The following is a 17,821-nucleotide window of genomic DNA, read 5'->3' as shown; positions in this document are numbered from 1 at the left end:
CGCAGTGCCCTTTGCACCATCAGGTCCACATTAGGGGACAAACAAGTTCTCCGTAATGAAACAGGTAAGATTTCAATATACATGAAGCATATATGAATATATTTGATCGGCACGTTGCGCTATGCATGACTTGCAGAAATTGTGAAGCCACTCCATTTTATATGGCAGATGTCCAAAATAAACAATTATGAAATAAGGATTTTTATAATCCATCTGGTAAATGATTAACGATACATATATATATAAATATAATACTTTAAAAATACTGCAATTAACGTGTATAATAAGTTAATAAATTTTAAAAATATATTCAATACTGAATTTTTAATAGAAAGCGTGTGCGATTTGTGAATATAAAAAAATATTTGATCATTAGTTTCTTTACACATGAGTTTTTATTAATTTTTATTATTAGATTATTTCTACATGTATTTTACGTACAATTTAGCAGAAATCACTACGTCAAACAAAATGACACATCTAATAATACAAGATTATTGCAATATTATCCGTCGTAATGTGGTTAGCACATTTGGCTACCGTTCTGGAGGTCCCGGGTTCGATTCCCAGGGGAAACAAAATAAATTAAAGTGATTTTTCATTCAAGTATTTATTTAATTTTACCCTAGGCTACTGCAGGACTGATCGCCTTGCCCTTACGTAATTAACAATCAATATAACACCGCATTGATGTGATGCGGTGCCCTATGCGGCATTGGGTCTGGATAGGAGTCGGAGAAAAATATGTTGCTATATCGACACTCCTGTCAGAGAAATAGATGTTTGAATTACTGCGCCATTATTCTTAAAGTATTCTTGGGTATTTGTCCGCCTCCGTGGTGTAATGGTCAGCGTGTTTAGCTACCGCGCTGGAGGACCCGGGTTCGATTCCCAGGGGGGGTGAAAATAAATATTAGTGATTTTACACTGTAATATTTATTTAATATTGATCACCTTGCCTTCATGTAAGTAATGATCAAGATAACACTGCGTCAATTCGATGCAGTGCCCTATGCACCATTGGATGCGGATAAGGGTTATAATTCTTGGAACTTCTATATTTATATATGGTTCAAGTTCGAAAAACAGTGCTTGAATCGTTAGAACTTCACTAGAGACATCTATGGCGAAATGAAAGACAATCGGATAATATTGCAAGAATCCCGCCGGGTGACACAACGTATACGTACACATTATGCTTTAAATGGTAGAAAATTTTACCTCAAACTTATTTTATTATTACACGATACATCGGCATATCGTTCTCGTGATAAAAAGTTGATATGAAATTGGAATTGTCAAGTGTCGATATCTATTTTTAAGTTTTTTTTATACCATTATGATGTTTTTTTTATTAGACTTACGAAGCTCTGGTTTTTTTGTTGGTAAAATACTAAATACTTGCTTTCGCCAACGCAAAAATAAAATAAAACGATACATAAATCCGTCATATTTTCCTGTGAAATGCGTATTTTTGAATTTATCATGTCATTTATACGTTTATCCGGGACGATGTTATGTAGTGCTGTATGATCACTGCATGCATGATATGTAGTGCCCTATACACCACTTAGCATAAGGATTTTAACAGTGGATACTTTGAAACACCGAAATCACAAGAAATATGCGGATTAAAAAATATTACATTATATAAAATATTACATATAATATATGCTACAAAGGTATTTAAATAATTGCATAGTTTTTACAGATGTTAGAACAATTTCCTCCCTGATTCAAGCCTCAAATGGTATTTCAAAACTCATTCCTGGAATCAAATTTTCCAAAATTTCGCCACAATTTCTCAACTTAACGCAGATCAGCCCCGCTATACACAAACGACTTTACAATTCCAATACCAATGACACAAATCAACATAATTTGGCGTAGCGAGTGTAAAAATTGGTTATAGTGCTGATATTTCTTCCAAATTTTTACTACTTGTTGACTGACAAACTTTATGTCGTCATTTTTACAGTGAGTGTGCAATTAAAAGTGACTTAGCTTAAATTTTGGGGCTTACAAGTCTAGAACGTAGGTTATCCATGCAATTATTGAAACACCAATGTGGAAATAGTAGATACATAGATTACAGTTACTTCACATAAGGAGGTGAGAGGATACATCGAGTAGTTCATTACCGCTAGGTAAAAAAGCTTTCTAACAGAGTGATAAGTTTCTTTTCCGACTATTTTAAATACAATATATATATTTTATTTTCTTTATCGTTACTTGTATCGCTATACTTATTATTATTTTAATGTGCAAGGGTGACGTGTGATAATCTGTGTCCACTCTAACACCAAAATATAACACGCAGGCGTCGCCAAATCACGTGGAAATACAAATCCGAAGACACGCACTTATTGCACGATCGATCTTTTAACTATAACATTTAATAAATATATATTTTTACAAGTAAATCAATGAGTTTTATTGGAATGCGTAAAGTTTAAAAACAAACAACATTTAGAGAAGAAAAAAATGCCTTTGGATATTATTACAATGCCATGTGTAGGATAGATTTGGCAACACTGCACAACTATCTGCACTAAGTCCGCTAGGTTTGATTTCCAGGGTGATCAAAATAAATGCAGAACATATTTTCGCTTTTATTGAATACTATCCCGGAATGGCCTTCAATATTAAGTGCCCCTTGCACCATTGAGTGCGGACGATGGCTGGAGAAGTATTGGAAAAAGCGAAAAGATTTAAATGAACCAAAAATTGGCAAAATAGTATGATTGTATTTTGTCAGAAATGTAAGAATGTAATAATTAAAGAGTTTCATTCATAATACTCCGCCTTGTTAAACATGAATGTATGTCTCAATTGAAATAAAATTATCGTGTGCTATAACAAAATTCAATGGCAGCTTAAAAATGGGTTTACTGATGACATCCGACAGGTATTGCCATATCTAGACATGGCAAGTGTTCCGATATAGAAGGCACTATTTAAAAATTAAAAAAAGACATTTGCAACAATATTTTCTTTGAAAAAAATGCAACATGTAAATGCTTTAAATGCCAACAAACTAATTTATCTGGCAACACATAAATGCCGTAATGAGTAAAATAAACTAACAAACAGTATATAGATCAACAGAGGTATAAAAACACATGTAAGAAGAATCAAATACATTATTTTAATATTATTGTATAAATTCGGAGTGCCTTCGTTAATTATTCCCACGTAATTTCACGCGCGATATCGACCAAACGAAAAAAGAGAGAGGTCGCCTACTAAAGAACGCACAATTTGACGCAGCAACGCACCGTCACGTAAACAATTTCGCAGAGAGAGGACTGCAACGGATATCATCCCTATCACGCAAAACTTATCAACAAACAGTATTCGTAGCGCGCTTCATCCAGACTCTAAGACTCAAATGTCATCATTCAAAATAGAAAGTTTTTATTCGTTCCCAATCTGAAAGCGAATAAGCAAACATATCTATGGATGTCTGCATAATTTGAAAATGTAAGGCATCCTTGAGACGATATTTTGTGAAAACACTGCTATATAAATGATCCAAACATCATTATTATTATACGAAATATAAATTACATTGAAATGTAATACTGTTTTGATTGATCGGCCTCTTCTGAGGATACTATCGTAATTCAAATAAATAAAATAAGTAAAAAAAATGTAATTTCTCAGGGAAGGATACAAAGTTACGACTCGAAATAAATAAGAATAGACACTACGGGTAATTTTTTGGACGTCAAAGTCACCAAAGGACACCAAAGCGGTTGTCTGTTGACTTTTGACTGAACAGGCGATATCCTTTCCGATTCCATATTTTCAAGATATGCATGACATATTTTTGCAATAGAACTACACAGATGGCAGTAAATTCAGGAGCGGGATGCTTATGCAACCTAATGTTTGATCTCAGCCGCCATACGGGGCGATGTTCTTGATAATTCCTTTCTGCGGATGTGCTGAGAGGAGAGAAGTACTAGCTATTACACCTAATAGAGGGTCAACGAAGTGCGGGCAGAAGGCAGATCTCCTGGCTCCGGGATAAACGAGATTGGACGGTGATCAGGACTGTTTAGAGCTGCCCGAGACAAGGACAATTACTCTCAAGCGATAGTCAACGTCAGGGGGACCAGACATGTGGTTGGTGATGGCACATATCACGGCCGTCTCTCTGATAGGATGGTCAGCGTAATTGGTTTAGGTGTGTGTGCGTGCGGCGTACGGGCGGTGGTAGTAACATAAATATAATTCTGTCTGTTTAAGTACCAACATTCACAACAAGCGGCGCACTCTCCCCCCCTGAGGAGGTGCCTACTGCCTACATGGTGGAGTTGTCCCACTCCAGCTGGTTCACGTTCTTGTACTTCTTGCGGTTTTTGATTATAACTGAAAATTTTTTTACAAGAATTACATTAATAAAAGGGTGATTGTATTTTTTAAGAATGAAAAGGTTTGCTTTTTTAAAATATGCCGGAATGCAAAAGGGTGTAGAATTCAGTCAAGTTACGTTGCCAGCTAAAAATGAGTGGAGTGACAAATGGCTAGTTTTCACGAGACATAACGCTCACTCCTTTCAACAACGTCATAAATGAACAAGTGTCAATTTTCAATTGTGCATGTATTCGGAATGCCCAAAAAATGTACTAAATCCCAGCAAAAGAGGCATATTTTTAACTTAATATTTACCCACTACAGGGCAGAAAGTGTTGTTTTTGCATTTTGAAGAAAAGGTATTGTTTAATTATTTTTTTAAATTTACAAAATATTTTTCAAATGGAGAAAAAAATTTCAGGTTAAACCTAAAAAGATCTGTTGCACAGTAAAAAGTCCAATAAGTGGCTTGATATTTATTTTTAATATATTTTATTATATTTTTAAACTTTAAAAACGTTCTCCCGAAATTCAAGTTTTTTTGATTTATGACGTTCTTGAAAGGAGTGAACGATAATTGAAATACTGTAACTTTTACATTTTTTTGGGGTGAATCTACAGTCTGCGATTAATATTATGCGAGCGAAATACACCAGCATTACTCATTAACTTAACTCATAAATACACTTCATCAAATCGGCATGAAATGTGTTAATTTAAATTTCCAGTCAAATTCCAAATACAAATGTTGATAGGCATATAAAGTTACTCTAAATGCGAGTGGCCTTTAAATAAGGGGGCTGTAAGTGCGGGTGAGGACAGGGAGGACGGAGAACAAGACTCACCATCATGATCTTCATCATCCGAGGAGTCGTGCTGCCCGTCAGACTCCGAGTCGGAACAGCTGTCACCCTCGGAGCTGTCCATCTCTGCGCCCTCCTCTTCGTTTGGCTGCTAAAATCAGTCCACATCTCATTTAACTCCCGCTTTTGATGCGATCAACAAAGGAAGTAATCTAGTGCCCCAACCCAGTGAGAAACCCAGATTTGTCAGTCAGGTTTTCTAGCATTTCTCAATATTTAAAATAATCCGATCCGTTCAGATCTTGCATACAGATAGATCTCTGCTAAATAAAGCTCTCTAAATCCAATCACAGATGGCTGTTATGGACTCACACCACTCTATTCTTCGCCTCTTCCACATTCATGCATCTCCTCAAACATACTCGGCAAATTATTTCGACTCCTAACCTGAATGCTTTCAAGCATTTGGTATACCTGATCGTGCGAAGTTTTTCTCGGTCTTCCTCTGCTCCTTTTTCCAATTACATTCGCCTCATAAATTTGTTTTACCTTTCTTCCCTCACTCGTTCGTTCTATATCCAAACCATCTCAAAATATCTTTCTTCATTTTATCCATAACGCTTATCTCAGCTTTGTATTCCTTATTTCACTATTCGAATTGTTGTTATTCTGTAGGCTTAATTTATATATTTATTTACAACCTTCCTTGCAGGTTCTTTTTCTTCTCTCTGTAGAACAGTTTGAGCACTTGAAGATGGAGTGTTAAAATCTATGTCTAGCTAGTAATATGCCTCTTCTCCACCTAATCATACAAGGAAAGATTGAGGGGCGAAGAACTCAAAGAGGCCGAAGGACATCATGGCTGAAAAACCTACGACAATGGTTTGGCAGAAGCACCAAATCTCTGTTCCGAGCTGCAGCATCAAAATTGATAGCCATGATGATCGCCGATCTTCGTTACAAGTGGCACAGAAACGAGAAGAAGAAGTGCAAGGGGGGGGTAGGTTACCGTCTCCATGGGGTTGACGGTGATGGTGAGCGAGGAGTCGTCCCAGGTCATCTCGTGGTCGGCGGAGCCCTGCGGCAGGGGGGCCGAGTGCGCGGCGGGGGAGCGCGCTCGCCGGGCGCGCAGTACGCCCACCCCCGCGCCCAGCAGCAGGAAGCCGGAGCACACCACGCCAATCAGCAGGGCCACGTGGTCTGCGGGGGTCATAGCATGCCGTGAGAATAGCGCTTGACAAAAATATAGAAGAACAACTGGATACCTATATCGCTCACTCCTTTCAAGAACGTCATAAATAAAAAATCGTCAATTTTCAGTTGTGCATGTTTTCGGAAAGCCCAGAAAATGTACTATATCCCATCAAAAGCGTCATATTTTTAACTTAATATTTACCCGCTACATGGCAGAAAGGGTTGTTTTTGCATTTTGAAGAAAAGGTTTTGTTTAATTATTTTTTTAAATAAACTTAATATTTTTCAAATGCAAGATCTGTTGCACAGTAAAAAGTTCAATAAGTAGCTTTATATTTATTTTTAATACATTTTACTGTAATCTTAAACTTAAAAAACGATCTCCTGAAAAATCAAGTTTTTTTTATATATGCCGTTGTTGAAAGGAGTGAGCAATATGAAAGAGACTGATATATCATGGGTGTACTGGCAAAAAACATTAACTCTGAAATTCCTGTTTTAATAATCCCTGTTCAGGAGTGAGTTTTTTTATACATCTTTTTATAATTTTATATCATAGTCAACATATAAGCAACATATCGTAGTCGTACAGGAGAAAGTGACCAACAAACAAATCGTAAAATATTCAGGAAGGCCATTTAAGTCACTTACTTTTGCTTGGCAAGAAAACAAACATCAATGCAGATAGTCATTTTTACTTAAGTCAATTTTTTATACTTCCAAGATTAAAATCCTTTGGGATTTTTTCAGGGCAATATTAAGCTAGTAAGATATCAAATAGTCAATGATCACGTTTTTGTAAACAAATGCACTTGGTCACTTTCTCCTGTATGACTACGATATTTTCTTGAATAAAAAAAAAATATTTACACCAGTAAACATGATTTATCGCAACATCGGCAATTTTGACATAAATCATGTTTTGATATAAATCACATCATAAATAAAGTGACCATCCATCCCATTTTGAACGGGACCGTCTCGTTTTTATATAGCCTGAACAACATAGTTTTCATATTTATATTATTTATTCCTCTTATTTTGTTTATCAACATTCCTTTTCTTTTTATTATTACATAAAAACTATAAAAAAAATATGTGTTTTCTTGAATATACATACTATTACGTAAAAAATGTTCCGTTTTGAGGACAAAAATAAATGGTCACGTTAATCATAAATCATGTTTTGCATTGGTTGTACATATACGACCATACTCCTGGAAAGGTTAAAGCTTTTCTTTTTCTTGAAACCCTCATCTGCACCTGATGGTGCATAGGGCACTGCATCATATAAACGCAGTGTTATCTTGATTATTAACACATGAAGGAAATGTGACCAGCCCTCCGCCTTAGATACCAGTCCAGGGTAGTGTTGAATAAATATCAGAGTGAAAAAATCACTTATATTTATTTCCATTACACTACGGAGGCGAACAAAAAGCTTTAGCCTGAATAAAATCTTCTTCAAACCCTTATCCGCACCTCAATGGTGCATAAGGTACTGCATCAGATAAACGCAGTGTTATCTTGATTAATTGTTATCGCGTTAATACATGAAGGAAAGGTGATCAGCCCTCCGCTTCAGATACCAGTCCAAAGTAATATTGAATAAATATTAGAGTGAAAAAATCAGATATATTTATTTGACCCCCCCCCCCTGGGAATTAAACCCGGGAGCTCCAGAACGGTAGCCTAGCGTGCTGACCATTACACTACGGAGGCGGAATAAAATACCCGCTATTAAACTCAAACTTTTGAAACCACATTAACACGTTGTCGTCGGGACACGGCATTTGCCGTTTTTCGCGGACTGTCGGTCAACTGCGGGACACGGCAAATGCCGTTTTTGTCGACTGTCGGTTATCGGCGGGAAACGGCAATATACGGGTTTGTTATCAGTGTGAAATAAAACGCGTTGAAGGGTAATCTGCTACCTAGGTGCTAGGCGATAGTCTGTTGACGTTATTTGAGATGTCTTGTCCAGATTGGCTAGTGTGTCGCTTGTAAAGGCATCCCCAGAAATCTAGAGTTTTTATGCAATCTCAATCTCAAGTTTAGTTTGAGCCATTTCACGTATTGGACTATTTTTCATACCGCTCGCACTGTTTTGTTTACTGTTTGGTGTGTTATTATTTGAATATATTAGCATTGTATAGGGAATGATACCTCGGAGGGGAAGACTATTTTTTATAGTTTACAATGCTTCTAAAATTGTGAAATACTGAATACTTAATTAAAAATTATGATTTTAATTTATTTTTGATGATCAAATGTCATATATGATTTCTTTGAAAATTTCAATCGAAAATATTATTTGGTTTAGAAATTGTGTCAATTTTAAGAAAGCAATATATTTTTGCGCCAATCGCGAAAAACACTCGCTATAGGCTAGAGTCTATTGTTTGAAGCGCCCGACTACAATGTGTTAATATGACATTTGAAACCACATTAATATTAATATGACAACTACTTGGTGTATTTTGCCAGTTCATAGAATGTTGAAAACTTTATAATATGCATCATTTAAGTCAAAAGTGCAAATTGCATATTGCGGTGAGTGGTTAAATGCTAATATTATTGCAAATTGCATGTTGCGGTGAGTTATATACTAATATTATTAACATTTTTGTAAAAAAATAAATGTATGTATGAGGAGATGCATGAACGTGGAAGAGGCGAAGAATGTTTGCAACGACAGAGTGGTGTGGCGTTCTATTCTCTCTGCCTACCGCTGCGGCGAAGCGGCGTGATGGTTAGTTAGTTTTTTTTTATAGTTAGTAAAAAAATAAATAAGTAAAAATGACTAACCACAAAGTAAATGCTTTAACCCTTTGAACTCGTAAAAAATACGTAAATGGGTTTCACGCAACTCGAGATTTTTTAAGCAAAAATATGAGAAAAAACTAGAAGGTATTTGTAGAAAATTAAAAAAATATATATTTCGGAATGGTAGGAGATAAAATTTGGCATTATTGTTTACAAATCGCTCACTCATTTCAAGAACGTCATAAATCAAAAAACTTGATTTCTCAGGAGAATGTTTTTAAAGTTTAAAAATATAATACAATGTATTAAAAATAAATATCAAACCACTTATTGAAATTTTAACTGTGCAACAGATCTTTTTAGGTAAAACCTGAAGGTTTTTTCTCCATTTGAAATATATTTTTAAAAAAAAAATTAAACAATACCTTTTTTTCAAAATGCAAAAACACCACTTTCTGCCCAGTAGCGGGTAAATATTAAGTTAAAAATATGCCACTTTTGCTGGGATAAAGTACATTTTCTGGGCATTCCGAAAACGTGCATAACTGAAAATTTATGATTTTTTATTTATGACGTTCTTGAAAGGAGTGAGCGAAATGTGTATTTCTAACAGAAAATTATAAATTATGTAAGAAAAAAGGCAAATTTTAGTTTTTGTAATTTCTCAAAGTATGATAATTTTCGAAGCAATCGCCCAAATGCATCCTCGGGTTTCCAGGACATGTGTCGCAATAGTTGCTGGTCTCCCGTCTCCCACCTTTCACTGCCCTTTTTGAGCAGACCACACAGTCCCGCTTAGGACCGTTTCTTAAAATATGTAGTTTTCCGTTTAACCTGGTCTCTGAAGCAGCTGAAGTAGATGGCCTACTTCGAGGCTCTTTATATTTACCCACTAGTTGATCGACCAAAACTTTCACATATTTTAAATGGCTTAGTGGTTTTTCATTTTTCTTCGTTTTTATCGACTCGTATAAGACGAATGAATTTATGGAACATATTTCCATCCCCCAAAAAAAAAATTGCGCCACCATTTTAGAGATTTTCAAAGAAAACAATATGAAGAAGCATATTGATCAGCCCTATCAACTCCACCCATTGATTTTGTATATTCTAATAAAATATTTGGTTTGCCTTTTGTTATGACACTTCCACCTTTTCCGATGGAACGTGAGGATAATTCCATGGCATCTATTTTGGTCCTTGCATATGCATTCGTTTCCTTAATAATTTCATTGGCTAGTTCATCAGTAAAAAATAATTTAAAAAATTGGACAGGTTCAGTTATAGATTCAGGAATCTGCGGACCTGTGTTGTGTGAGCCAATATCAAACTCTATTGTCTCCAACAAGTCGTCTTCTTCGGCCATATCCACCCAATCCTCGTCTAGTACATCGTTCTCTTGTGTATCTACATCGGATGCACCACAACTGCTGCTTGGGTCCAAAACACGCAATTTTTTTCTACTATGTCTGATAAATTCACATTGTATTGAAATATCGCCAGTACTGGCACTATCACAATCAAAACTAAAATCATCTTCACTACTTTCTTCTTGATGCATTTTTATGACGCATAAAAAATACTCGTATTTATTAGTGTAAAACTAAAAACCTGCAAAATATACAACCACTCAGTAGCAGGTACCGTACACAACTGGATGTTAACAATAAAGTACCTGTTAGTGTCCCCCAGGATGTTGTAAATATTAAAATAGGTACCTATTGTTTATGGCCCCGCTGCGGCGCCTAACGAGTGCAATTGATATTTATTGTGTCGCCGTGGCGGCGCCTAACGAGTTGAAAGGGTTAAATATGAATAATATTGAGAATAAAATTGCATATTTTCATGTCAACATTTTTCGCCAGTACACCCACAATATTACTAGCCAGAATGGTACATGAGGTAAAGTCACATTGCAATGTGGAGAAGGACTTACTGTTCTGCTTTCCGGAGGTGGTCTCCAGCACTCGGGGCGATAGCATCTCCACAGTGTGGGAGTTGAGCTGAGCGTGGGCGGCGTACTGGCGCTGCGGAAGGTTGTGCTTGTCCGCGGCCTTGTGCTCTACGCGCGCCTCCGAGGAGTGCCCGTGCGCTTCCTGTACAAGAGATGCCATGCGCTTACTATTGGCAGATATACGACAAATGAAATTAAGAAACGATGCATAAAAAAAGGGTGTTAGTAAGAGAAGGGAATGGAAGGATACAAAAGAGGTGAAGAAACCATCTATCTATCGTTCCTCGAATAATCGTTTTCCCGGATGTGTCGTTTATTTCTTCTATCCCGACTTAATTTCATACTAAACTAAACCGCATCAATCTTTCTCTATCACCATTTACCGCATTTATCGTTCGAATTAAGCTGCATATTTGATACATTTTATCTGTTTTTTTTTTACATTATTTATGATTTTCTTACATTCAATGGCAACGTATGGGATAGAAACTATCGAAAGCTTGTGTAACCGATAGCAGGAGAGGTAGATATTGATGAAAAGGAGCCGCTGCGTGTACCTGCATTTCCAGAAGCGTGCACACTCTTTGAAAGAAAACTTTCTACAACGCACATTCAATAACCGATGATGAAACAAATACTATTTGCAAAGCCGAAAATATACTATTGACTTACAAAAATAAAACAGTTAAAAAACGAAAGTATTTTTTAAATTCTATTCAGGTTTGTATTTTTTTTTAAATAAATACATTTGCATCTGAAACATGCATTCTTCTTAGAATTTTAGCCTACGAATGGTTATGCAGATTGGGAGGACGGTATCTTTACTCGGTCGTATCTATTTGCGTATTGACCTCTTAATCCCGCATTCATAGTTTATTTTAATAGGTCCCTTTAAAAACGATAGATAGAGGTTTCACTGTATTCACAATACATATTATTTACCATTTTTAATGAACTATTACTTTAACCCTTTCCGGTCCCCCAAAATTAAAAAAAAATCTAGGTACACAGTTACATTCCAATTGGAAAAAATCTTTTGTCCTCTGCTCCACATACTGTTGTAATAGATACGAGTGACAAAAATGTAAGCTTGGAATTTAAATACATAATACTAATAATGAAAAAATGTCGATTAACATCCGATATGGGACCTAAGAGAGAAAAAAATCGATGTCGAATGAGATTCGACATTGGACCAGTAAGGGTTAAACCTTTGAATAATTTTTCTCATGAATTTTGAATTTTGACAGAAGTACAGGGTCATCATTAAATTTATTTCATTAAATAAAAAATTGCACTGAAACCCTTTATTCTAAACGGGTAATTCGTTTACTGAACGCTAGCTGGTGAATGCATGTTTAGTTTTGGAGGTAGCGTGATCTTGATATAGATATTGATAAAAAAGTACGCAGTGGATTGAACGCACTTTCCCAAATGGCTGGATTGGTAGAGGAGCCCCCATTGCCTGACCTCCAAGAAGTCCTGCCCTTTGGATTTCTTTTTCTGGGGGTACATTAAAAATATTGTGTACGCAGAAAAGATTCGGGATTTGGATCACCTTGGAATTTCTGCCGCTATCTTGACAGTTGACTCCTGAAATGATTGCACGTTCGTGGCAAGACATCGACTACAGACTAGACATCTGCAGAGCGACAAACAGTACGCACATAAAAAAAATTGTATCTTTTTCCGCACATTTTAAGTTCAAAACCATTGAATTAACTCTTATAGTTTTTTTTTATAAGTTATTTAGATGTTGGCATTATCTTTCGATGACCTATATTTTGCTTACCGGCTATTACAAAGGCCATGAAATTAATGAAAAAGTGGATAATAATAGAGAAAGCACTCACGGAGCTGGCGATCCTGTCCAGGGAGTCCATCTTATCGGCCATCCTGGTGTGCAGCTCGGCAGTGCGGTGGGCGTGGCTCTCCTTGGGCTTCTGCTGCTCTGCGTTCTTCAGGTGCGGGTGGATAACCGTTAGCTAGATAACACACAAACATTATTATTATACCATTATGGGAAAGATTGCTAGGAATTCATCAGGTGGCAATGATAACTAATGCTGAAGTTCTCAGAGTTTCACTGATCACAGTAAAATGCCTTAATATAATAGAGAATTATACATAGATCTCCGGGTGGCATTGGCAGAAGAATTATCAAATTATACAGGACTTGAAGAATTATCAAATTTTACCTGGCAGCCTTGACTGTTGTGCCTATATTTTGTATATTTTCATATATACGCCTATTTCCTGCCTATATGTCCTTCCTTTTTTGCAAATATTTTTTTAAGGAATAACTCTCAAAGCCTCTTTTTTTAGAGTCTTGTCTGCAGGTAGGATAGTAAGGATAGGGAAGGTAAATGTGAAAAACACATCACAAACACCCAGACCAATTGAAAATAAATCTTTCTTGAATTTTAAAATTGGCGGGAATCGAACCCACAATGCCAGTATCGCAGTCGAGCGTCTACCCAACAACGCATATCAACAGTATTCCAGTATAAGTCCGCTGTTGTGATGAGTAGACTTACAGTTTGGACATATTCGTTGCTGGTGAATCTGCCGTTGAGTTCGGAGCAGGTGAGCTTGAAGACTCGGTTGAGGTAGTAAGCCGGTTTCTTGTTGGTATACTCAATCTGGTGCAGGACCTGATGTAAAAACACAATTTGTTTAGATATCATCGAGTTGAATGATTAAAGTACACATGGACTCGCATACAGTCAACTTGCAGCGATTGCATACTACTAAGTAAATTAGAGTGAAAAGATAGTCAGCGCCACGTCAATACAACTCTTCCTTTGAATGGCCCACTTAGAGGCCCTTCTATTGACACATTCAGAATTTTTTAAATGACCTATTCAAAGAACCCTTTGAATATCCCATTAAATGGCCCAATCAGACCTTTTGAAACGACCCATTCAGACCCCTTGAAATAATCCATTTGGACATCTTGAAATGACCCATTCAGACCCCTTGAAATAACCCATTTGGACATCTTGAAATGACCCATTCAGACCCCTTGAAATAACCCATTTGGACATCTTGAAATGACCCATTCAGACCCCTTGAAATAACCCATTTGGACATCTTGAAATGACCCATTCAGACCCCTTGAAATAACCCATTTGGACATCTTGAAATGACCCATTCAGACCCCTTGAAATAACCCATTTGGACATCTTGAAATGACCCATTCGGACGTCTTGAAATAACCCATTTGGACATCTTGAAATGACCCATTCGGACGTCTTGAAATGATCCATTCAGACCCCTTAAAATGACCCATTCGGATGTCTTGAAATGACCCATTCAGATGTCTTGAAATGAACCACTCTGACACCTTGAAATGAGCCATTCAGATCCCTTGCAATGATCCTTTCAGACCCCTTGCAATGACCCATTCAGACCCCTTGAAATGGCCTAGATAGTTAGTTTCCCCAATACGCACCTCCTGGTAGCTCTGCACAGAGTCCGCCCCGCCGAGGATGACGCCGTCGCGGGACACGGTGGCGCGGATGTCGTGCGCCAGCGGTAACTCGGCCGCGCCGCGGATGGCCAGCGCCTCGTGGTCTGGATTCAGCGCCGGGTACACGGACACCACGCACGAGTCCAGCTTCTGGGCAGCTGCGTCTGCAACCAAATAATGACGGTCAGATGACAACTCCAACCCATCCACGTTTATAATTCAAGTCCTTCTTTGACACACGCATAGGGCACTGCACCAGATATTCTTCTTCTTTTGTCTCAATCATTTAAATAGTATCCCCTTGTTACTTTACTTTACCCTTATCGGCACCCGATGGTGCATAGGGCACTGCATCAAATTGTGCAATGTTCACTTGATCGTTTTTATTACATAAGGGAAGGTGATCAGTCCTGCGCTTCATGTACCAGTCCAGAGTGATATGAAATAAATATTGTGCTGAAAAATCACTAATATTTATTTTGACCCTCTTGGGAATCGAACCCGCGACCTCCAGCGTAGTAGCCAAATATGCTAACCACTATGGAGGCGGAGAAACATTATTCAATTACAGTAGTTTGATAATGCCCAACACGGCGAAACGAATTTTTCGAATGTCACAAATTTTATATTTATAAATATATTTTTAAATATACAACTTAGTAGACCCTAAAAATCAGTGTTTGATTCTAATAAAGTCGACCCTCTTATAATGAGTAATTCTAACGAGAAAAAAAGGGAAAAATTCCTCCCTTAACGAGTGACAATTGGCATAACGAGTTACAGAAAAAGGACAAGTCTATGTATTAATTTTAAATCAAACACAGATTTTTTTGAGTCTACTAAGTTGTATTTTATTAACAAAAACACACAAAAAAAAAATATTGCGACAATTGTATAGCCTTGTTAGGGCATTATCGATAATGCCCTAACAAGGCGAAACAATTGTGACAATAAAATACAGCTTAGTAGACTAAAAAAAGTGTTTGATTTAAAATCAATACAATAATTAAAATGGAGTTCTAAAAAATAAAACGCCAAATCAATAAAAAAAGGACAAGTCCCCTTTTCGCGACATTCACTTGTGGGGCGGGACTACCGCGCCAGTCAAAATAAAAATGTTGCGCTTAACGCGTAAGATTTTGGAAAAAATTATGCTCGTTACGAGAGGTTCAACTGTATTTAAAATATCGTATGATTTAATTTTGTCCGCCTCCGTAGTGTAATGGTCATCACGCTCGGCTACCGTTCTGGAGGTCCCGGGTTCGATTCCCAGGTGGGTCAAATAAATATAAGTGATTTTTTCACTCTAATATTTATTTAATATTGCCCTGGACTGGTATCTGAAGCGGAGGGCTGATCACCTTTCCTTCGTGTGTTAACGATCAAGATAACACTGCGTTTATATAATGCAGTGCCCTATGCACCATTGGGGTGCGGATAAGGGTTTGACTGAATGATTTGATTTGGCCTTGCCGACTGACCTCTGGGCCGCGAGTGGTCGGAGCTCAGCACTTGGACGGTCACGTTGGAGAAGACGCCGACGCTGGCGCGGAACTGGGCATAGTCGCAGGGCGTGTTGGGCACGCCGCCAATCTGGATGGTCGGCGTCTGCGGCTGCAGCACCATCACGTACGACTCCGACGGCCGCACCTTCACCATGGACCCGTTCTCACAGCTGCAACAGAACCAGAGGATTGTCTCTCAGATCGCCCGTCAACACTTTGATTGAATTTTAATTGAAAAAGAGAAATATTTGTGGTTTAGTTTTTAAATTTACAAAAATTCTTCAATTTGATATTTTTTTTAGCCTAAGCGGCTCATTATTAGAAATATGTAATAAATTGTGGTAACAAAACGTAGAGAAACTTGGCGACACTAACCACGGGACCACAACCCGACAATGAAATAAATGAAAATTTTCCTTTTTTTTTTTTTGATCTCAATTTGCATTTATAAAAAAATAATAATAATAAGTACCGTAGAACGAGGCTACTTGAACTTTGATGTGTTACTTGAGCCCAGTACAAAAAATTATTTAGATCGTGGTATCGATTGAGGTATCGTGACAATAAGTGTCACCTGTCAGGGAAACAATGAATCATGTCGATACGTTCATTATTGTAGACCAAATACAGATTTAAATAAAAAAAATTGTACTGGGCTCAAGTAACACATCAAAGTTCAAGTAGCCCCGTTCTACGGTATGCTTGCGACAAAATGCTGTTTTATTTGAGAAGTTGGATATGTTCTCCAACACCAGAAAGAAATACTAAAAACAAACAACAAAAAAAATGCAAGGTCTTTATCAATTGTAGCATACATTTTATATCTCATACAATTTTAGAAAAATCTCGGCACTTGGAACGCTTAATAACTAATTTCATTAATTGATCTGGTAGTCATTTTGTTGTAATATCTATCTATTTTAAATTAAAGTTTTAAAGGCATTCGATTAAAAGAAATAGTGGTATTTACCATGTAAAACTCAAAAATGGTGGAAAAGCAGCTAAATATTGAAAATTGTAAAATGTTTTAGTTGCCAAACAATATCGGTCACATTGACACCCATATTGAAAAAAAAACAAACAAAACAGAGATGGCGCACATGACAGTTGGAGTATTTACTTCAACATTCGGTCATATTGACACCCATGTTGAAACAATCAGAGATGGCGCACATGACAGTTGGAGTATTTACTTCAACATTCGGTCATATTGACACCCATATTGAAACAATCAGAGATGGCGCACATGACAGTTGGAGTATTTACTTCAACATTCGGTCATATTGACACCCATATTGAAACAATCAGAGATGGCGCACATGACAGTTGGAGTATTTACTTCAACATTCGGTCATATTGACACCCATGTTGAAACAATCAGAGATGGCGCACATGACAGTTGGAGTATTTACTTCAACATTCGGTCATATTGACACCCATATTGAAACAATCAGAGATGGCGCACATGACAGTTGGAGTATTTACTTCAACATTCGGTCATATTGACACCCATGTTGAAACAATCAGAGATGGCGCGGACGACAGTTGTATTTGCGGAGTATTTACCTGACCGTGGTGGCGATGTGGACGTTCCTCCGGCCCGGAGTGGGGAACATGCGCGAGTTGGTGTAGGTCACCTTCCTCAGCAGCGTCTCCAGATCCTTCACGCTGTCACCTTCCACGACCACGGAATTCAGATCTGAATAATGATAATAATTTCATTACTCGATTCGGCATTCACTTTGTGGTAAAATCCATTTTAATT

The 17,821-nt window shown here is 37.3% G+C and overlaps 1 protein-coding gene across 2 annotated transcripts in view; it reads right to left on the bottom strand.

Annotated features, from left to right (window-relative positions):
- Positions 1-2,211: 2,211 nt before the first annotated feature.
- The window catches only part of Cals (calsyntenin 1), a 51,341-nt gene continuing 35,731 nt past the window's right edge, over positions 2,212-17,821 (bottom strand). The window contains exons 12-20 of one of the 2 annotated variants that reach the window (XM_088260272.1): positions 17,623-17,755; positions 16,033-16,226; positions 14,534-14,715; positions 13,617-13,733; positions 12,933-13,064; positions 11,062-11,221; positions 6,175-6,365; positions 5,208-5,316; positions 2,212-4,377 (exon numbers count right to left, since the gene is read on the bottom strand). In XM_088260272.1, the coding sequence (XP_088116398.1) occupies positions 4,310-4,377; positions 5,208-5,316; positions 6,175-6,365; positions 11,062-11,221; positions 12,933-13,064; positions 13,617-13,733; positions 14,534-14,715; positions 16,033-16,226; positions 17,623-17,755 (1,286 nt within the window). In that variant the 3' untranslated portion in view covers positions 2,212-4,309. The remainder of the gene's footprint in view (positions 4,378-5,207; positions 5,317-6,174; positions 6,366-11,061; positions 11,222-12,932; positions 13,065-13,616; positions 13,734-14,533; positions 14,716-16,032; positions 16,227-17,622; positions 17,756-17,821) is intronic. The other variant, XM_088260273.1, reaches the window with a different exon arrangement.

The sequence above is a fragment of the Brachycentrus maculatus genome, unplaced genomic scaffold, assembly GCF_059751285.1.
Source record: "Brachycentrus maculatus isolate JH-2025_06_01 unplaced genomic scaffold, ASM5975128v1 h1tg000131l, whole genome shotgun sequence".
In the NCBI taxonomy this organism is placed as follows: Eukaryota; Metazoa; Arthropoda; class Insecta; order Trichoptera; family Brachycentridae; genus Brachycentrus; species Brachycentrus maculatus.
The sequence above is the reverse complement of the archived record's forward strand: the minus strand, read 5'-3'. Positions and strand labels throughout refer to the sequence as shown.